Below are 23446 nucleotides of genomic sequence, written 5' to 3'. Positions count from 1 at the left end.
TGTATTTATGATGTAAAACACATGTTGTTTACCACTTCAAATTCTTTTATTATGCTTATTATAAAAAACTACAACTTTGTTGCTATCTGCTAAAATACAGAAAATAATTTTTCCTGTAAAATGTAATTCACTTTTATCTAGTTCTCCATCAATCGGACTACAACAACATAAGAGCTACATACAATTTGGGCTTAAACAAGAGAGACATTAATGAGACTGTAACTTTTCTAGTTCAACTAAGATAAAATTATACGTATGACTCACTGGTAATGTCTGTCCTTACTTTGGCCTTTAGTTTCACCACAATCTTGAAAGTATTTGAATAGTTGCTTGTAATTATCATCTTTAAATATAGCCTAAGAAAAACAAGGCCCTGTAGGATAGTAATACAGACAATTTCAATTTTTGAAAGGATTGTATTCTAAAAATTCATTCATAAGTTGGTTGATTGGTTCTTGGAACACATTTTCCCCAAGGAACAATGCTATAAAGAATCATTAGATTCCAGGTCATCCCACAAAAATAACATACTTGTATAGGACTGTGTGCTATAAAATCTTCACACTACATATACTAAAGTTTACAGGAAGAAATACATTCAGAGTATCTACTTGAAATGTCAGGAACCCAACTACAGTGCCCTATACTAAAAATCAAACAAAATTGCTACTTTCAAAATTTTCATGAAGTCTCACTAAATCATGGTTTCCATGATTTCAGGCAGGAGCAAGGACATGAGCAGAGGAAAGAACAAAAAGGATGATGAGAGGTAGTAGGCAAAGATAAGGAACCATACAGAGAAACTGGTCTCCACTTAGTATAAAGTGTCCTTTTTATGCATTTTTTCACTTGGGATGGATTCCCTTTCAAAAAAAATTTTTTTTGAAGGCCTGAAGTTGGATCAACTGCTTCTGACCCAGCTTCTTCTCCTCCCTTGGCTCAAAGAGAAAAATGATAGTTTTTCTTCCTAGGTCTTCTTGCTCCTAAAGCAAGCACATAATCCTTTTAATGATCCTAAGAGTTTTTACAGATAGAAAAATATAAAAATACAAGCTAAAAAGACTCTTTCTTCCTTAATCCTTCTTTATTTTCCAGCCTCTATTTCCTATAGATAAAAGGAATCAAAGAATTTCAGAGCAGGAAAGACTTCAGAAAGCCAGCCAATCCAATCCATATCTGAAAAGGAATCTTGATTACATTATATCCAACAAGTAATTATGCAGTTTCACAAAAGAAAGAAAACTCACCACTTCCTAAGGCAGTCCATTCAGTTTTTGAATGGCTTTTAGTAAATTCTTCTAGACATCAAGTACAAATTGTCCTTTTTGCATTTTCTACCCATTGCAGTTAATTTTGACCCTTCTGAGTCAAAGTCAGTCTATTTCTCCTTCATACAATATCCCTTCAAGTACTTAAAGGTATCTTTATCTTCAAGTGATGTCATATTTTTTTTACACCTTGTCTTCCCTTCTTCAGGCCATAAAATGCTGTACATTTCCTTCAACCAAGCCTCACTTAGCATGAGTTGTAGCCCTTCATCATTCTAGTAGCCATTCTTTGGACATTCTCCAGCTTATCAATAGTGGACGATCAAGAAAAGTAGAAATATGCAACAAGAGTAGATCTTTCTGGCTTAAAGAACTAAAATGAGTTTCACTTACAACTCGAAGGGGAACACTGAGTTTCTTGGAATCTCCTAGAATTGAATGAGGGAAGCTTTTGTAACTGCTTGAACACAGCAGGAGTTCCCTGGTAGCCATGAACTTGGACTTTTCTTTTACTTACATAAACTGGATATCATCTGTTATCACAACTTTCATGTAAGGGCTTAGAATCTTAGTTCTTCCACTTACTAGTAAACAGTGAGACCTTTGGCAAGTCATGTTTATATTACTAAATCTCAGTTTTTTCATCTATAAAACAACAGAATTGAACTACATGATCTTTTAGATCTTTTCAGCTCTGATACTATATGATTTTTATGATGTATTTTCATAGATGTAAAATATACAATATTTTGAGGTTTACACTTTCTCTTTTATTCTTAACGGTATACAATATCAACACCTTGTCATACATAGGTAAAAAACAAAAAAGTCCAAATATAAATAACCAAAAACTTAAAAGTATGATACATTGTAACATCATCTTTTCACAAAAAGTATGTATTTTCTTAAAAAAAATTAGATTTTTTTCTTTTTAAAAACACATCCTAGTAAGTACATCTGATAGCATCATTTAAACTAGAATGTAAGCTTTATTCACTTCCAGATTTTACACAAAATAATGTCTTAATATATAATATATGTCATAAGCTGTATAAACTTTAAATTTTATCAAGGCTCTATGATGTTGACAAAATAAACATTCACATAATGGATGTTGTTACCAAAATGTTTTGTGAGGCTACCACATTTTGGCCTTTAATTAGACATGGTTAGACATGTTTACCAAAAATATCTTCAAGTCCAATTTATAAAAACACCCTGAAGTCCAATCTGGACATATAAAAATACCATTATTTTTCACTCTCTTAACATTTTCCATTTAGAAAAAAATCCTAGTAATGTCCAATATCAAAGCCACTCAGCTGAACAGCAAAGTTTAAATTATATGTCTTTTACATTTGGGAAAATTAATGATTAATTTTGTAATAAAATGCAGAGCTGAAACTACAAAGCTAAAATCATACCTGGTAGAGTTTTATTATGTGAGGGTGATCTAACATTTTCATTATTTGTACTTCTCTGTAGATTTTCTCTAGATTCACTGCATCCAGCTGAGATTTATCTATGATTTTTATTGCCACCTGCATCACAAAACAAAAAACAGAGTTAGTGTATAGAGGTTAAGCTTTACATTATTACAAAAGGGATATCTGAAATTTCACTATCATGAATTTTGTTAGCTATTTTAGTTTGATGCATTTATTGATGAATTTATTCATTCAACAAATATAGCATATCTAGTTTTGGCTTGAAAATGCCATTGCTTTACTCTGCTAATTCCAAGAGTTTCTCTTCTAATACAATTAAGTTCACAAAATTTAACATTTATTTACTATATTTACAAACACAGCAAAAATAAATTTCTCAATGCTTTACACAAACAACTGCCACTATAAGTAAAATAAGGGCCAATTTATGACCAAGATGAATCCAGAATGGAATTTTAAAGGTGCTAAGTCCTCAAAGACTTTGGTTTTGGAAACCCTCCTACCCTCCAACCTTTGGGACTGTTGTAATGGAAATTTTTTTCTAAAAATAATACTAAGCACTTATGCTAGTCAAGGATAATTTCTTAATGAAATGAAGATACATTTCTGAAAACTGAGTAAAAACGAAAACAGGAAAACTAATGTATCTAGGTAAAGTTATAAATTATAAGAAAATAGAAATAGTAATAACACAAAAATGTATTGTGTTCCCAGAGTCTATTTTTTAAGTGGGTTATCTGAAATGTAGACTCACCAACAGAACCTATAAAGTAACTAAGTGTATAATAGTTTGAACAACTTGTCTTCGGATTACTTCCATCCACTCTACAGAAAGAAAATAACTCATATTCTACAGTACATTTAGTTTCATATTTTTGTTCAGCTGACTACTAATATCATTCTTATTTATATTATTATAGTCACTGTTCTGCTCCTAATTTCTTCATTAGCCGTATCTTACAATGTAATAATGTTCTATTAAATTCACATAATGAAATTTCTTTGGACCTTCTCCAATTGATAGACATTCACTTTCCAGGAGTAGGGGGTAGGGGAAGAAAGAGACTATATTTGATCCCATCTTGTACTACACACCAAGTACAAGGATAGCTACATTAAGGCATGAAGAGTTTGGAGTCTTGAATTCATATAATTTTTATCTGTTTTCCAGAATTATTAGACAAATTCAGAATTCCAATACTGTATCAGTATATCCATCTTCCTATAACCCCTCCAATATGGTTTTTCATCTTTTTTCATCTTTGCCAACTTGACAGATATAAAGTGAAACTTTGGGGCTGTTTTGCTTTAGATTTTTCTTGTTATCAACGATTTGGAGCATTTAAAAATATAAATGTTGATCTCATGCAATTCTCATTTCAAAATTTTTATTCATCCTTCAGATCTTTTTAACAGAAGGAATAACATTGCGCTTATATAGTTTCCACCATGTGTTAAATAAGCACTTTATAAAGATAAGCTCATTTGATACTCATAATAACCTTGAGAGGTAGGTTATTATTATTAGCTCCATTTCAAGTTAAGGAAACTGAGGAAAACATAGATTAAGTGACTTGCCCAGAATCACACAGCTATTAAATGTCTAAGGCTAGATTTTGAATTCAATCTTCCTTAATCTAGACTCAGCACTCCACTGTATTACCCAGCTTCCAAATCTATTGAAAAATGGTTCTTGATCTTCTATATTTATGTCAATTCCATATATGTGTCTCTCTGTGTTGTGTGTATATGTATATGTTAGATGTATATATATATATGTTAAATTTCTTATTCTATATCTGATGTTTTCTTTTGCCCTACTCTTTTAGACTACTTGAACAGCTTTTTTTTTATACAAAAGCTTTACCAGTTCTTACCTAATATACATGGTTTATATTGCCTTTTGTGATTTTTCTCTATTACTTATTCTGAAACCTATCCCTAATATAACTTCTTAAAGGCATCTATCTGTAGATGCCTTTTTAAGAATTTGTCAAATTTAGACCACACCCACATGAGGTTGCATTTAGTGTTTTTTTTTTCTTTTTTTATTTAATAGCCTTTTATTTACAGGTTATATGTATGGGTAACTTTACAGCATTAACAATTGCCAAACTTCTTGTTCCAATTTTTCACCTCTTACCCTCCACCCCCTCCCCCAGATGGCAGGATGACCAGTAGATGTTAAATATATTAAAATATAAATTAGATACACAATAAGTATACATGACCAAACCGTTATTTTGCTGTACAAAAAGAATCAGACTCTGAAATATTGTACAATTAGCTTGTGAAGGAAATCAAAAATGCAGGTGTGCATAAATATAGGGATTGGGAATTCAATGTAATGGTTTTTAGTCATCTCCCAGAGTTCTTTCTCTGGGCGTAGCTGGTTCAGGCATTTAGTGTTAATAACTGCCAAACAGTTAGTGCTCCAGTTTTCCCATTAGTTCTTGTTGAATAGCAAGTCCTTTCCCAAGTATTTTGTGTTCTCGGTTTATTTAATGTGAGAATGTATTTTTTCCTAAATCTTTTGCCGCAACAATTCCACTGATCTTTTCTGTTTTAATACTAAAAAGTTTTGGCAATATATGTTTTTTTCTTTTTCTGGACACGCTGTTTGATAAATGTATGTTTGCCTAAAAGACAATTTTATGGAGAATTCACACAAAGTAAGTGCTCACATGGAAGTCAGAAGAAGTGATACAAAGACACTCTGAAAGCCTCTCTGAAGAATTCTGGAATAGATTGTGAAGACACGGAAGATACCAGCATAGGACTGTCCAGCATGCCATGTGCCTGCATCAAAGAATATTGTGCTCTATGAGCAAACTAGAATTGCAGTTGTTCAAAAGAAACATGAAATGAGCAAATTTTGAGACATCTCCATTCCAAATGTTTATATAGACTATCTGTGTCTGACCTACGACAAAGCCTTCTGAGTTCTGATCAGCTATAGTCAAACACACTGTAACTTGACTCTAATATAGTGATGTCATTTTGGTCCTCTTTCATAACAGCTTTTGATTAGGTCAATTTTTTTTTTTTTGAAATTCGAATTCTATTTACTTTTGAATTTCTTTTGAGATTAACTTGCTAACATTCTAGATTTTTTTTTATTTGTATGATAAGTTCATTAATCTTGTTAACGTTTTAAAAGTTAAAAAATCCTTTTAATTGCTTTAGTTGCTTCTGGTAAATTTTGATAGGCTAATCTCATTGTTATCACTCAAACATAATAATCTGTTTCTATGATTATTTTCCTAACCAACTTTTTGTTTGGAGCATTTATTTAGTTCATATTTACTTCATTCTTAATCTTTAGAATCCCAGGATAACAGGCCTTAGAGCTTTAAAGGATTTCAAGGGCCATATGGTCCAACCCCCTTATTTTACAGAGGAAAAAATTGATGCCCAGAAAGGTAAAGTGGCTTGCCTGAAGATACACAGGCTGTAAATGGCAAAAGTAGAACTTAAACCAGTTCCTCTGCCTGCAGATTTCATTCTTTCCCCTGTAACAAGCTACTTTCTTGTTTTTGCACATCCAGCACTCAGCACAGTGCCTAGCATGTTTTGAGTGAGAAACTAATAATACTCATTGAACTGAATACCTTATAATATAAAAGATCATCCATTAAATATTGGTAGAACATATGCACTATATGGTATGTCTATGAATAGACAGGTTGGAAGAAATAATGAATATAAGGAATTCAGAGAAATTTGAGAATTTAGATCAATATCCATTTATCATTTGTTTTATTATGGTCTGTAAAATAAATGTCTATTATTTATAACCTTTCTACATTTGACTTCTTTACTGTACCTGCAAATGCTAAGTATGCCAATTGATACTGAAAATACACATAAAAAAAAAAAAAAACCAAACTTCCCCTGGAAGTTGCCAATCCTTCATTACTAATAGTCGGCCTCCTTGTTTTCCTTGATTTTCCCCTTCTTGGTTAAATTAGATTTATCTCTTTACTTCCTGATAGAGGTAAATTGTCTTTCTGGAATTAAGAATTTAGACTACTAAAAGAGAAGGCAGATGCTAAGGCAAGGGTAAGTAGATAAAACCAAGTTTTAGAAAGAAGAGGAAATTAGGTGAAGTCATAAAGTTGTCTTGGTGACAAGTCTAGAGAGATCTGGACTAAGTGAGCAGGAGAGTTGCAAAAACCACTAAAAGTATGAAAAATGACTCATGATGTCAATTAGTACCAAAAGCAGAGAGGAATATGGAATGACCAATACTGATGTTTGCACATCTGCTCCAAGCAATTGCTCCCTTTGTTTAAAGTATGGGCTGATTTATTGCTTAGAAAAGGTTAAGGAGTCTCAAGGAATACCTTACAATCCTACATGTTATCCAGATTAATAAATTGTTCCTTAAACACACACACACACACACACACACACACACACAACCCCAGCAAACCAGGAATAAAACTTCATTAAGACACATTGAGAAAGAGGAGATTAGAGATTAGAAAAATGTCATATACAGAGGAAAAAAAGACATTGTACAACTATAAATTAAAAAAAATAAAATCTGAAACTCGTCTTGAAGAGCTATCAGAATGCTTTGAAGAAGCAGCTGCTTATGCTCTAAGGAACAAAAATAGAACCACAGGAGCTCTCGAGTAAGAGATCATCCATCCAGTATGTATCAAAGGAAGAAAGAAGAGAATAGTAGTGGATGTTGACTCCATGCTCATGAGGTGCTGTGGCAACTGTTAGCCTAAAAACAATAATATAGAGGTCTATCGTCTTTCTAGTCCCCGAACAAGACATAACAGAAAACCTCTCAAGTTGTGCCAAAGCAACGGATAACTATCTATGTCTGATGACTCACAGTGGCACAAATTATGCTGCCAGAAGGAACCTGGAAAGCGCTGTCAAAGATAATTTTGTCTTGGACAATAAAATGAACGCTATATAGATACAAATGACATTTACCTGACTATTGTCCTCTGAAAGCAAGAGGTGCAAAGAAAAAAACAATTTAGATAGTGACCTTAATGTTAAATTTTTATTTGAGAACATAATTTGGAGTTCTGTAACATAGCTTAACAAGCAAGCATCACAAACTCCTGGCCAGGAACAGAGTGTAACTAACAAAGGCAGGAAAGAGGGAAGAAAGAAAATCAATTTTTGTTAAGGAAAAAAAATTAATTTAATTTTTAAAAATGTTTTTGTCTCTATATCTTGCAAATCTAATTAAAACAGCTTAACCTAAAAGGGAGGCAGGAAGCAGAAAATTGCTTATGTAAATTCCCCCAAGTTAGATCCCATATCAAGTAACTAAAATTTAAGAAAAATATCAGTTGAAACATTCAGAAGTTTATAGGAGACAAACCCACAAAAGGATCCAAAAATAAAACCTATGGCACAGAAACCTAAACACAAAGTTTAGGCAACAAGCAATATGAACTAGAGGTCCTAAAATAAAAAGGGAAATTTGACCTAAGTATCACTAAGATTTTGATGAGACCCATATCTAGAATATGCCTCTGAATAAATACACCTTTTTCAAAAGAAAAAGCACACTGAAAATTGTGGAAAGGCAAAGTTCCTCTCATCATTATGACTCAATGATTTCTATGCAGATGATTTCCAGATCTCCATATAAAGGGCTGAGATATCTGCTCAGCTACAGCTATGCATCTCCAACTGCTTTTTGAATATCAAGAATTGGCTTGTCCCATCCATGAGTCTCAAACTCAATATGTCCAAAACAAATTGTATTACCTGCCCTCTCTCCTTCCAAGGTACCATCATCCTTTCAATTACTTACCAACTCAAGAGTTATTTTTAAAAAATTATTTATTCAATATTTTTCTCCAGTTACACTTAAAACAATTTTTTGTTCTAATGCTTTAAAAAATTGTTTAGAATCATCATTATAAAAAAATTAATTTTTTCCTTATCAAATCATCACTTAAAACAATTTTTTGTTCCAATGCTTTAAAAAATTGTATTAGAATCATTAAACTGCTCCATTATTTGGAGCAGTTTGGGGGAGAAGATGGGCAACTTCCTGCCTTTACTCTGCCATCTTGACTCCATCTTCCTTATTCTCATCTCACCTATTCTTGTCACTTCACTCTCACTCATTTTCTAATGCATGACCAAATAAGTGTCATTTCTGCCTTCACATTTCTCATATATGTTCCATTCCCTCTACTCATATGACCACAACCCTAGTTGACGACCTCATCTCATCTTAGTTAGATTACTACAATAGTCTTCTAATAGATCTTCTAACCTCAAATCCACCCCCACTCAATACCATTCTCCATAAACTGCCAAGAGCAGGTATTACCATGACTACCCTTCCAAATGAGCTTCAATGGCTTTCCTATTCCATTCAGGATCAAATATAAAGTTGTCTGTTTGGTATTTAAAACTCTTTATTACCTGGTCCTTAACTACCTTTCCAATTTTCAATGCCTTTCTCTCCTCCGTGATCCTGCTACACTGCCTACTTGCAGTGACTTGAACGTAATATCCCATTCCCTGTCTCCATGATTTTGCATTGTCTGGACCCCATGTCTGAATTCTCTCCTTCTCACCTCTGCCTTTTAGTTTTGATAGTCTTCTTTTGAGACTCAATTTCAATCCCATTTTGTTGCAATAGACCCTTCATGATCTCCTCACTTCTAATGCCTTACTTTTTCAGATTACCTTCAACTCTGTACATATCTTGTGAGTACCTAGTTATTTACATCATATCTTCCACTTCAGAACATATTTATCCTTGAAGGCAGAGGCTTTTTTTTTTTTTTTTTTTTGCCTTTGTATTTCTAGCACTTCATATAGCACTTAGGAAATAGTAAGCATTTTAATAAAGGCTTGCGTACTAACTCTTCATCAAAGGACCCATCTGTGTCCTGTTCTTGAGAAGTTGTCATCTTTCTTGGATTGACTTTCTCTAGAAAGTTTGACTATGAAGTTATATGACATATATAATATTATATATATAATATATATGGCACATATAATTAGACATATTAATGTGAGAAAATCTAAGAACAGAAGGGGTTAAGTGTGGTAGAGAATATTTGGGTGAAGATAAGTGGGAAGATAACAGAAGTTTTGTCATGGGAATTTACTACTTGGAAAGAAGAAATATATGAGGAGTTTGGAAAACTGAATTTAAGCTAGGCACAAACAAACATATAATAGTAACATATAATATAAAGGGACTTTAAATATTCAAACATCAGTTATAGGTTTCTTTGTGTCAAAAGCAAGGCAGTTTTAATGGTAATCTCATTCTTTAAAAGGTGAAGGAACCAACAAAAGAAGTTGAATTCTAGACCTTAATTTCACTAAGAGGAAATGATGGGGATCCTGAGGGAGAAGTGACCACTCCCTCTTATAATTTGTGATAAAAGAAAGGAAACCCTGGAACAGTCTGACATGAACCTTAGATTTTGGAAGACTAGATTTCAAAGGGTTCATTAAAAAAAGCAGGTAAAATTTCATATTTCAAAATTCTACAGGTGAAATCAGTCCCACAGAGATGGAAAATTATCAAGAATTCAATTCTGTAGGCACAAACAGGAATCTTGTAAAGAGATGCATGTAGATGAACACAGAATTTACCAACCAACTTAAGTTTTTAAAAAGACATACATCAAAGATGAAATCTAGTAACAGAGGATGAATACAAAAGCAGTTATAAGAATATTACCCAAAGTGTGGAAATTCAGAATGAGTTAAGGTCAGTAAGGAAGCTAAAAATAATAAAAAGGGTATGTGTGTTTTTTTTTTAAGCTATTCTGGAATAAAGAGGAGTTCCAAAGGTAAAAGGCCAAATTTGAGACACGTTGGATAAGAGGGGGGAAAAAGAGAAATAAATTGCTCAGTTCTTAAATTTGTTTCTGTTTTCTTTATTAAAAGAGGGATCTTTGCACTATAAAAGAGAATAAATTGGCTAGAGTGGAGTTAATAACCAATATAAATAAGGAAACAATATGAAAGTACCTTACTGACCATGATAAATTCAAATCACCTGGCCTAAATGAACTACACTTAAAAAGTAGAGATAGCTATGATCTTGATTCAGAGAATCCTCTTCTTTCAAGATACAACAAGTTGTTATTGTTGTTCATTTCTGGTTCTAGAAGATCAATAACATCAGGAGGGTGATGTCTTGACTTGCAAGTGAATTGAATTTAAGTGAGGCTGGTTGGGCTAAGTCATCAGCTTCACTCTCTCCTCCCAAGTCACCTAAGTCCAGTGGGCAAGACATAGATCAGCATGAATGGAAAAGACCCCAGATGTAGTGGGAAATCTTGTCCTTTTTAAGCTAAGATCTTTAATAAGTCTCAGTTTGTCTGAGGCAATACCATTTTAAAGCCAGGTAAGAAATGAGGCAAGAGATGGCTTGCCTACTCAAAAAAAAAAAAAAAAAATCTATATGGGAGGGGAACAGAAATATTTACAATTCACATTACCCGTGAACCATCAAAATCCAAACAATGACCAAATAAGGCTTGGGCTGAGATATATTATTAGCCAATCAGTAAGAGCAGAGTGATTTGAATTTAAGGCATGGTCAAGTAGCTCCAATAGAATCAAAGTCTGGTTTTCCAGAACTCTGTTTCAAGAAATCATCAATGAAATTACATGGGACAAAAGAGTTGTGTCCCTGTTTTTAAAAAAATGAGACAACAAAATAATGATAGAATAAAGGGAAGAGAGAAAAAAAAAATCTAACCTTCCCAAAACCCCCCAAATTTTGGGAGATATGACCTCTGTTCATAAATTCCCTCTCTTCCTTCAAGATACAGTTCATGTGCCACCTTTAAGAAGAGCAAGATCTTCACAATATTCAGTTCCATGTACAAGTTCTTTCTTCTGTTCTATATTATATATAGAAAGGCTCATTAAGTTCAGAATTTTAAAAATAAAAATTTACATAAAGTTTTTCCTGATGAGCTCCTTGAATTTACGTATTTTGTATGTATTCTACATATACTTATAGATCTATATGCTGTCTTACTTATAGAATGTAAGTTCCTTGACAGTAGGGACTTTTTCATTCTTTGTTTCTATATTTCCTGTGCCTGGCACATACTTAGTTATTAAAAATGCTTGCTAATTAAGTAGCTAAATATTGAAACATTGTCAGTCATGCATAAAGAGTGGAAAGACAGGAGAGGTTCTGTAGGACCAGGGCAAGGGTCAAAAAAAGGAAAAGAAAGTCTACAAACTAGGCCAGTGACCTTGACCTGGATTTGTAGAACACATTTAGTACAAATTATTAAGAGATGATTAATAATGTATGGTGGTGATCATAAAGAAATACCATGGTTTTTTTTATCAGGGACAGATAATGCCAGGCTAATCTTATTTTTTCTTCTGACTTGGTTACCAACTTGATAGAGCAGAGAAATGCTGTTGATACTGCTTTACTAAATTTTACTAAAGGATTTCCTAAAACATCTCAATCAACCAATAAGTACTTATTAAAGGCTTACTACGTGCCAATGCTAAGTAGAGCACTGAGGCTACAAAGAAAAAGCAAAAACAGTCCCTGTTCTCAAAGACTGTACTTTCATTGTGTATGTAGGTATACTGGAGGTATATAGAACATAGATTCAAAGTAACCTTAGCAGGGAAGGCTCTAGCAGCTGAAGGGACAAGAAAAATATTTCTGCAGAAGGTAGCATTTCAGTTGAGTTTTGAAGTGATCCAGGAAAGCCAGGAGGCAGAGATTAGGAAGCAAAGCATCCCATGCATGAGGGACAACCAGTGGAAAATATCCAGTGTTAGAAGATGGAACATTATCTTCTAGGAACAGCAAAAAGGCTATTGTCATTGGACCAAAGAATACCAGGAAGGTGGGGGATAGTAACTAGTATCAAATACTATCTAGGTCAAGATAGATCAACACTGAAAAAAGTTCATTAGATTTGGCAATCTCTGAGTCTTTGTTGAAAACATGGAAGGCTGTTACAGACAGATTTGGAAATGGCTGAATGACCACTCCAAAGAACAGTCATCATTTTTTATTTTATCATCTTGATAGGAATTCACCAATCAAGTGACCCAGGATACTCTTCATAGTGCTATTTAATATTTTTGTTAATGACTTGGATAAAAAACACAGATAACATGTGCCAAGTTTTTAAATGGCTCCAATCTGGCAGGGATAACTAACACAATGAATAACTGAGTCAGGATCCAAAAATATCTTAACAGACTAGAACTGAAGCAAAGTTGACAGTTAATAAGGACAAATATAAAGTGTAACTCTTGGGTTCAGTAACTCAACCTCACAAATATAAAGTGTGTGTGTGGGGATGGTTGGATAATCATTTTTCTGGAAAAAAAAAAAAAAAGAACTTAGTAGAAGTTTTAATAGTTTGCCAACACCAATTAATATTGTGATGTGATAACCCAAAAAGCTCATGTCACCTTGGGTTGCATTAAAAGAAGTATAACTTCAACAAGAAGAATCTGTTAGTCCTGTTGTTTCCCAACCCTCCAATTTTATACCAGAATTGGTATAAGTGATTCACTTCAAGGAGCAAGTTTAAAAAAGGCACTGCTGACCCTGAGAGTATCAAAAGAGCAACCAGATTGGTTGATAGAGCTCGAGTCCATGTTACATGATAATCAATGGAAGGAATTATAAACATTTAAGCTGGAAAAAAAGAGTCATAGGAGACATGATAGCTACCTTGAAGGGGATGTCCTATGAAAATGGGATTAGACTTGACTGATATGGCTCTCAAGAGAAAGACAACTGGTAGAAATTATAACAAAATTTAGGCTAGAGATCAGAAAGAACTTCCTAAACACCTGGAGCTATCTATAAGTAGAATAAACTCCTTTACAAGTACTGGATTACTCTTCAAACAAAGGCTGGAGTAATACTATAGACATGTTGTATAAGTAATTCCTTTCCAGAAATAAGTTTCATGGGATGACTGATGAGGGCCCTTCCAATTATTAAATTCTGTGACTAGTATAACTTGAGAAAATAAAAAGCAGAATTGTTATAAATTTTGATACTGTATGCTATAGATTACACACAGTAAAAATCTGATAAACAAGGATTTGCTTATAAGTGATAATCTTAACACCAATATTAACAATAAGTGTTTTACTGTATTACTGTCTTAAAGTGGATGAACTGGTTTTTACATGCTCATTAAATAGGCTATGTTTAGTATAGGCTAGATATATTCAAAATTATTTTTCCTTATGTTTGTATATAACTGTTGACTGTGCTTTATATTAGAATTTGGGCTAATAAATTCCTGACTATATGAAACCAAATTCAATTTTGTTATTTCAAGAAATTATGGCAAGATTAATTTTTACTAAAGCTTAGCATTAATACTTTTCTCTCTACTGTCTCAGTCTGAAAGCCACATTAATACAAAAAGCAGCACTGTTTATTACTTAAGAATATTTAAAAGATTAATTTCCTTCTCATATGAAAAATGAAAGGCCCTTAAATTAAAATACATACATAAAAAGTGTTAAAACTATTTTAGGCAATAACAATTCTACAGAGGGTTCATCAACCTATACAAAAAAAAAAAAAAGGAAGATGCAAAAAAATGACATTGGGAGTTTGCAAGGAAGTTACATAGTTAGAAATACTTTTCTAACCACCATATCAGAAAGGATTAACATACATTTGCTATTTGAGGTAATATTTTATTATCATTTAGTTAATAATATCTTAATTGTTCAATGGTATTTCAAGGCACCAGGCATTACTATCCCCATTACACAATGGGAACTACCAAGACAGGAATGTACTTTTTCAGGCTCAAAAATGTAGCACTAAATGGGATCAAGGATATAATACCAGATTCTAAATCCCATCACAATACGCACTGTTTAATAAGCATAGTTAAGAAAATTTCAGTGAAAAAAGTACTGAAATTTTACATCTAGAGTAAAATTTACTTGACTGAATGAATATCTTTAAACTTTTGAGAATAAAACTGGAATCTTTTCCTTTCAAATTTATACTTCAAATACAAGAGAATTCAATAAGAACAAATGGCAAAATCTTAACTTGATTAAATGGTGGTTAGGATGACTTTTCTTGAATTGGAGAAATATTCAAAGTCAAAGTAATATTTTAATATCAATAAAATGTAACAGACTTTTCAGGATTATGTAAAAAGCAACTTATTGGACTATATATATATATATATATATATCTCAATAATTTACTATTTTAACAACTTATATATCAGCATGGATTTCCAATTTGCTCCATTCTAATCTACCATTAATCAATTTAATTTTAATGTTATGAGCTTTTCTGATTAACCCTATGGCTTTGACTACTGAGTTAGAATTACCCATGAGTTATGTCTTCTTTGATAGAACAAAAAACATTTTTCAGTAATATCCTTTACAAAAGAAACTTTATAGGAATAGCTTATATTAAAAAACATGGGAAAGAGATAAACTGAAAAACTGTAAAACTTATGAAATCCATTTAATTTCTTTTTTTTTATTTTTTTATTTAATAGCCTTTTATTTACAGGATATATACATGGGTAACTTTACAGCATTAACAATTGCCAAACCTCTTGTTCCAATTTTTCACCTCTTACCCCCCCCCTCCCCTAGATGGCAGGATGACCAGTAGATGTTAAATATATTAAAATATAAATTAGATACACAATAAGTGTACATGACCAAAACATTATTTTGCTGTACAAAAAGAATCAGACTCTGAAATATTGTACAATTAACTTGTGAAGGAAATCAAAAATGCAGGTGTGCATAAATATAGGGATTGGGAATTCAATGTAATGGTTTTTAGTCATCTCCCAGAGTTCTTTTTCTGGGCATAGCTAGTTCAGTTCATTACTGCTCCATTAGAAATGGAAATCCATTTAATTTCAAGGAAATCAATGTGCTAATAATTTGCAATAGATCATTAATCAAACATCTTCATGTGACTCAGAATAAGAGACCTAGTTTCAGTTATTTCCAAATACATGTTTTCTTACGTGCTTTAGATTAAGAAAGTGAATTTCCCAGGAGGAAGTTTTACATCAGAAATATTTGAAACTCTGCTAGAGTTCAAAATTTCTACAGAATATCAAAGTTTTACACAATAGTTACTTTGCATTTTCATAGTATTTTTCCACTTAAACAAAAAACAAAACAAAACAAATCAGAGGCAGCTAGCTAGTGCAGTAGATAAAGCATCAATCCTTAAGGCAGGAAGATCTGAGTTCAAATGTGACCTCAGATATTTGACACTGATTAGCTGTGAAGTCACTTAATTCTGACTAACTTGCCCTTCCCCCCACAAAAAAGGGGAAAAAAAATAATTCAAACAATTTTCCATAGACTTTACTACTGAAAATTGGTAACACAACATTATATACAAAGCAAAGCAATTACAAAATAGTGAGTATAGCATTTTTACTATATGGCTAAGCATGGATTATTTGATTTATTCTGTTACAAAATTAATCATTGAATATTAATAATAACGGTAGTGACATTTACATACTATCTTCCAGGTACTGTACTACACACTTTACAATTAACATACCATTTGATACTCACAACCACATTGGGTGGTAGATTCAATTATTAATCTCTGTTTTACAGATGAGCAAACTGAAGCAAACCAAAAGAGGTTAAGTGACTTGCCTAGGGATCACAGAGTTAATAAATGTTTGAGGGCAGATTTGAAGTTAGATCTAGGGTTGGTGCTTTATTCACTGTGTCACTTACTTGCTTCAGTATCATATATATCACAACTAAAAACTTGTTAATTTGTTGATTTGTGGATTTTACTACTACTGTTTAAAATATTAAATTTTTATTTGATGCTCATTTAGAGCAACATAATTTGGTTACTAAGGAATAAAACAAAGAGTATAAATAATTCTTCAAGTAAGCAGCTAGTGGCAGAGAAAAGACCACAGATTCATAGATTTAGAGATAAAAGGGACCTACAGGAAACACAAAGGATTCCTACAGGTTGCATATTGACTGTTGTATTATGTTTTTATTTTTTATAAGCACTTCCTTATTACATATTAACTTAGGTATAGAAAACTTCAAATTAACATGACTTGTGTTGAATAATATTTTTATTTATTTTGTAAAACATTTCCCAATTATATTTTAATCTGGGTAAAGAATGAGTTTGACAAAGGCAGTTAGGTGGCACAGTGGATAGAGCACCAGCCCTGAAGTCAGGAGGACCTGAGTTCAAATCTGATCTCAGACATTTAACACTTCCTAGCTATGTGACCTGGGCAAGTCACTTAACCACAATTGCCTCAGCAGGAAAAAAAAAAAAAAAAAAAAAAAAAAAAAAAGAATGAGTTTGACACCTCTGATTTGGCCCAACACTCTCAATTTACAAATGAGGAAACAACCAGAGAGAAGTGACTTGTCCAAGGTCATATAGTCAGGCAGTGACAAAACTGATTGGAACTGAAGTTGTCTTGATTTCAAATCCCACACATTTTCTACTATACCAGATTCCCTCTCAAGACACAGAATGGAAATGTGACAAGAATGATACTAAGTGATAGGGACAAAGAAAGTAAGACTTCTTTTTCTCAAAAAGTTCACACTCTAACTGAAAGAGATAATACCTATGTACAATTAGGCTTTGGGGCAGCAGGTGTTTCCTAGGGTTCAGTGGGTAAGATATTTAACAAATTCCAGGAATCCTTAGGGTATAATGGCAGATGGATAAAATGCCTATTGATCTGGAAGGCATAGTGGTAGGGCAAATGATAAGGAACAGTGGAACATCATCTTATCACAGATATTAGAGCTATAAACTCCTTATTTATCCAAGTAATAGAAGTGGTCATGTCTTCAGTCAACAATTCTTGGGAAGGGAGTAATTAGCAGACTGTAAGATTAGAGTGGAGTCAGCTTCTTGATTGCCTCTATGACATATATAAAAAGAGGTATAATAAAGTACAAAATAAAAGAGTACAAGAAATCAAGAGGTACAAGTTCTGTAGGAATTTGAAATAGAGAGCTTACTTCTGGTTTGGGAGAAAGAAGATAACCAGGAAAAGCTAAGTAGAGGAAATGTGACATTTTTAAGAGTCTGTTAACTGCATAAAATGTTATGACAAAGCACAACTGCTTCTGAAAATCTCAAAAACTTCAGAAGAGAGTACTATTCTGGAGTAGAGCTGGTAAGGTTGCCTTTGGGAAAAGGCTCACTTTTTTTTAATGACCTCAAGTTTTCCTCTGAAACCAAGAGCCATGTTTTCAGAACTTATATTCTTTTAATAATGTTGCATGGCTACAAATCATAAACTCTTCCATTTAAGAACTGAAATTGAAGATCATTCAGCAGGAAAAGGCAAGACATATGGCAGACGAATATAGGCTGAAATACATTACAAATGAGGAATCACAAAGAAGAAATAATGTAGAATATGTGTCAGAGAAATTTAGTACCTGGAAAAAAAAGGAAAAAAAAAAACCAGGCAGATCACATTTGCAATGTGAAGGTTAAGAGACAAAGAACTTGAGTACTCCATTGGTACCCATAAAATGTCAAGAAAAATCAATGACAAATTAAGTTTAGACCAACATTTTACACCATATATATTATGTTCCAATGGATGATTTATCAAAATGACATAGGTCATATCATGAACAAACTAGAGAGGAATAGAAGGAGATAACCTTTAACAATTATGAAGTTATTGGCCAAACAGGGACTAGAAATGATCTTAAAAGATAAAAACAGAAAATTTTTATTATATAAAATTAAAAAGCTCCTACATAAACAAAATTAATCCAATTAGGAGAAGGGAAACAGTTAACTGGGAAATAAATCTTTGCGCCAAATTTCTGACTGAAAGGTCTGACAACCAAGATATTCAGGAAACTGATGCAAATGTAGCAGAACATGAACCATTTCTCAATAATTATATGTGTCAAAGGATAATAACTAGCTGTTCTCTACAAAAGAAATAGAAGCTATCAACATCCATATAAAAATTCTTCAAATCACTGATTAAAACAACTCTAAGGTCCTTCTTCATACTTATCAAACAGGATGGTGAAAGACTTATTACATGAAAATAGGTTAAAGAACATGAAGAGAAGGTTTAAGGAGTATATATATGATTGCTGTCTTCAAGTATTTGAAAGGCTATCATAAACATGCAGAAAGATTAGAACTTTTCTGTTTGGCTGCGGACAACAATCCAGAAGCAATATGGAAACTGCAAAGAAAGTTTGATGTGAAAAAAAGTTCCCTCATCACCGGACTTACATAGGACAGGAACAGGCCACCTCATTAATATGGTCAATTAGAGTTCTCCTATCACTACCGGTTTTCAAGTAGAAGCTGGATGATCACATCAAAGGTAGTCATAGTAGAGATTTTAGTTGGACTAGATGGCTGGTCTCCACCTATTTCAAATATGTGATTATGTGTCTTGGAGGAAGGGTGATCAATAGTATCAAAAGCTGCACAAAGAAATTAAGAAAGATTAGGAAAGTTGAAAAAACCACATCGGATTTAGCAATTAAGTGACTATCAACAGTTGGGGCTGGAAGCTGAATTATAACAGTAGTAAGGAGGTGAGGAGGTATAGGCAAAATACAAATATAGACAATTTTTTCAAGAAGTTTCACAGTTAAAGGGAAGAAACATATAATAGTTCAATAACAGAAATGAATGTCAGGGTCCAGTGAAGTGTTTTGCTGTTGTTGTTTGGTTTTTCTTTTGAAGGATTGGGTGTGCTCGAATATGTTACCAAGGAAAGATCTAAGATTGAATGACAAGAGTGAAAAACTAATGAAACAAGCTTCTTCAGAAAAGAGACTGAATTTAGAATAAGATAGAAAAGTTGACTTTGGAAAGTAGAGGCACCTTTTCCTCAAGGAGAAAAGGAGAAGGATGAAAAATTAGAGGGACAGTAGAGAGTAAGAATAGAGTTAAGAGCAGATGATCTATATTTTCTCAGAAAAGTACAAAGTGAGGAGATCTTAGAATTTTTAGCTTCCTTCAAGATCCAGCCTAAATGATATCTCCAACATTTTGCCCATCCTTCTCCTCTCTGTAGCTGGTGGCCCTTCTCAAAACTGCTTTGTATTCCAGAATTGAGAGTAGAAAGAGATGTCAGTGGCTATCTGGTCTAACATGCACAAAGAAATCCCTATTATAACATTGTTAACAAGTGGTCATTTAAGCTCTGCTTGAATTCTCTCTTCTTCAGGGCAAACATGCCGAGTTTCTTCAAGTGATGTTCCTGTGATACTAACTCAAGGCTCTTCATCATTCTGGCTGACCCTCCTCTAGATGCTCTCTCAGCTTACCAATAGTTTTAAATGGCAGCAATCAAATCTAAAGGCCTCAGATGAGGTCTAAAAAGAGCAGAATAGAGTATGACTTATCACCTCCCATTTCTGGGAAGCTATGGCTCTCCTAATACAGTCCCAATTGCTTTACTTTCTTGGCTGTCACATATTGAGCTTGCAATCCACTAACCCTCTCCCTCCGCCAAGAGTTTTCAGAACTGCTGTCTAATTAGGCCTCCCTATGTTATATCTGTGTGAAGCTAATTTTTTTTTATTTAAGAGTCTTTATATTCAACCTTACTGAATTTCTCTTTATGAAATTCAGTTTAACGCACCAGTCTCTCCATTTGGATTCTGATTCTATCATCCAGTGGGTTAGCAACTAACCATCCCAGCTTTATATCATGAGTAAATTTGGAGAATGGGCCATCCAGTCATTATCAAAGAATGATTAAAAAAAAAAGTTAAATAGAAGAGCCCAACCCACATGCCTGTAATATTCCACTAAAGATTCCTCTCACACTCTGGGTAATTATCAGCATACATTTTCTTTTTCTTCCAATAGATGGTAAAGTATTTCATTTCTGTCTTTGTATTCCCAATCCAGACTCTGAGGAGCTCTTATAAACAATGGCTGAATTCGTTAGAGAAGAGCAGAGAAGGCACTGGAGGCTGAGGAGAAAAGAGACATTTGGAGAAAGACACTGACTGAAGGTAGTAGAAGCATAAATCAACAAACAACAAAAGTTTTGTTGTTCAACAAGGAAAGAAAATAGAGATTAGATATAAAGCAGAGAATAGATCTAATTAGATATAGATATAGTAAAGTGGTGTGACTTCTTTCAATAGCCTTCAGCAATTTGAGAGCATAAAAGGATAAGGGAGAAGGTTTGCTTGATTCAGAAAACTGTTAATCACAGTAGAGCAAGGAGGCCAGGGAGCAGAAAGCGAGAAAGTAGTGGACCTGTCCAAGACTAAGAAGGGAGAAAAGTGAGGATAAAAGCGACAGACTCAGGGAAAGGGGGGCAAGAAATGTGAAAGGACTAAACAAGTAAGTGAGAACATCATAAGGAGGTAGAAGGCCAGGAAATAATGACAAGAAAAGGGAAATTCAGAGTTCAAAAATCAAGCATGTTTCTGGATGGTGGTGTGGCTAGGCTGAGTCCATCCTTGTGGATTGCCTAGACGCAGGAAAGCTGCAGGTTAGGGGAGTAGGCTAAGTCCCATATGTGTGAGGACAGGTCCCCAGGCCCAGTGCATTCTCCAAGTAAAATTTCATGGTTTGGGCTGAAAATGAAGACTGTGAACAAGGTCCTGAAGATGATCTAGTAGATCACAGTAGTAAGAATATAGATGAGTAAACCTCGAAGAAAGAAGCATCCCTGCTAAATGATGCTGGGAGACATTAGTGGTATGTGAAGCCAACTCTTCTAGTGTTCCATGGATGTAACAACAATAGCATCTCTGACTGGCTAGTGATAAACTGCCGTTTTTGGGAAAGTCAGGTTTCTATGAAACCAAGAAAGTGAAAAGCAGATCTGCAGGATGGAGAGAAATTTGCTAGTAATTAAGCCAGGGTTCTGGAGGACCCCAAGGAAAAGGAGAACCAAAGAGGAAAAGAACTGAAGGACTGAATCAGACACAGACAAGGATACAGGGAGTAGTAGCAGAAGAAAGGTCCTTTGATCTCAGGAGAACACATCCACTAAAAATCACTGAGATTAAATGATGATGGAATGATTGTGACCTCCATTTCTCGGGGCTTTATGATATCAAGAAGAACTGATGAACAGAGAGAGAAAGATTAAGAAGAAGGTCTTCCAAGACTGGACTGGACTCATTTGTGGCATTAGCTTAGGGTTTGCACCTACCAGGATAGTAGGAAATGAGGCACATCCAGGAGGTATATCTTAACATACAAATAAGGCACACCCAGAAGGGCACATCCTATACCTAGACCATACACTTGGTATATGGTCCCCTAGTGTCTAAGACCTGGTTCTTCTTTTATTCAATCTTATATCAGAGACCCACACTCACTAGCATTGGTCTCTGGTTATGGCTCAAATGTCTCTGACTCCAGATAAGGTGTCTAAGACATGGAGAGAATAATACAAGATCTTTGCCTGAAATCTCTGGCCATAGCTAAGAAAAACTTTTAAATTTTTGTATAGTACTAGCAAATAGAAAGATACCATGATACAGTATAGAGAGATGGCCTTGAAGTCATGAAGCTTGGTATGAGTTCCTCTCACTGGCTCTGGCTTTGCAACCTTCTCAGTGCTCCAGAAAATTCTCTAGTCATAGTTCTTAAGTTTTTTTGTTTTTTTTTTTCCTGTCACAGACCTCTGTGGAAGTCTGGTGAGACCTAGGAACCCTTTTTGAGAATAAAATAAAATACATAGGATTATAAAGAAAATCAATTTTAAAGAAATACAATTATCATGGAAATTAGGTTAAGAACTTATGATCTAAGACTAGAGCTAAATTACAGCTAAGTAGCATTTAAGCTGCCCATCTAAATTAAGGAAAGTTCCTCATATTGATGAAGTCATAGGTAAGGACCACAAAAAAAATTCACCCCCCCTTCCCCCAAAAAAGACATTAACCAACTACATAGATAGGATAGCATATAAACCATTATTTTTGTCTGATGGAATTTACTTAGGGCCTGGGAGTCTTAACTCATACTGCATGTCAATCAACTGTAAGATGCAGGTAGATGAGCAACTCACCAAATTAGTCCAGCAATATGTATAATTTCAACAGATACCTCATATGAACAATAAGCTAAGCCCAGAATTGGAGCTGGAAAAGGTTATCAGGCTGAATTACAGCTTGAAACTTAAGTAGTGCTTTCAATGATCCCAACCTGCTCATCTCTTTTAATAGCAATACTTTCCCAATAATGCAACATGACTTAGAATCACTTAACATCACTACTGGGATTATATCCCAAAGAGATTATAAAGAAGGAAAAGGGACCTGTATGTGCACGAATGTTTGTGGCAGCCCTTTTTGTAGTGGCTAAAAACTGGAAACTGAATGGATGTCCATCAGTTGGAGAATGGCTGAATAAATTGTGGTATATGAATATTATGGAATATTACTGTTCTGTAAGAAATGACTAACAGGATGATTTCAGAAAGGCCTGGAGAGACTTACACAAACTGATGCTGAGTGAAATGAGCAGGACCAGGAGATCATTATATACTTCAACAACAATACTATATGATGACCAGTTCTGATGGACCAGACCATCCTCAGCAACGAGATCAACCAAATCATTTCCAATGGAGCAGTAATGAACTGAACCAGCTATGCCCAGAAAAAGAACTCTGGGAGATGACTAAAAACCATTACATTGAATTCCCAATCCCTATATTTATGCACACCTGCATTTTTGATTTCCTTCACAAGCTAATTGTA

The 23446-nt window shown here is 33.9% G+C and overlaps 1 protein-coding gene across 2 annotated transcripts in view; it reads right to left on the bottom strand.

Moving 5' to 3' along the window:
- SIK2 (salt inducible kinase 2) overlaps nucleotides 1-23446 on the bottom strand; it is a 146589-nt gene that overhangs the window by 115800 nt on the left and 7343 nt on the right. Inside the window, exon 2 of one of the 2 annotated variants that reach the window (XM_023499464.2) lies at nucleotides 2693-2809. In XM_023499464.2, coding sequence (XP_023355232.1) covers nucleotides 2693-2809 — 117 coding nt within the window. Of the gene's footprint in view, nucleotides 1-264; nucleotides 340-2692; nucleotides 2810-23446 lie in introns of those variants that run through there. The other variant, XM_031961163.1, reaches the window with a different exon arrangement.

Source organism: Sarcophilus harrisii, chromosome 3, assembly GCF_902635505.1.
Source record: "Sarcophilus harrisii chromosome 3, mSarHar1.11, whole genome shotgun sequence".
NCBI classification, from domain to species: Eukaryota; Metazoa; Chordata; class Mammalia; order Dasyuromorphia; family Dasyuridae; genus Sarcophilus; species Sarcophilus harrisii.
This window is presented reverse-complemented; position numbering and strand designations above follow the sequence as displayed.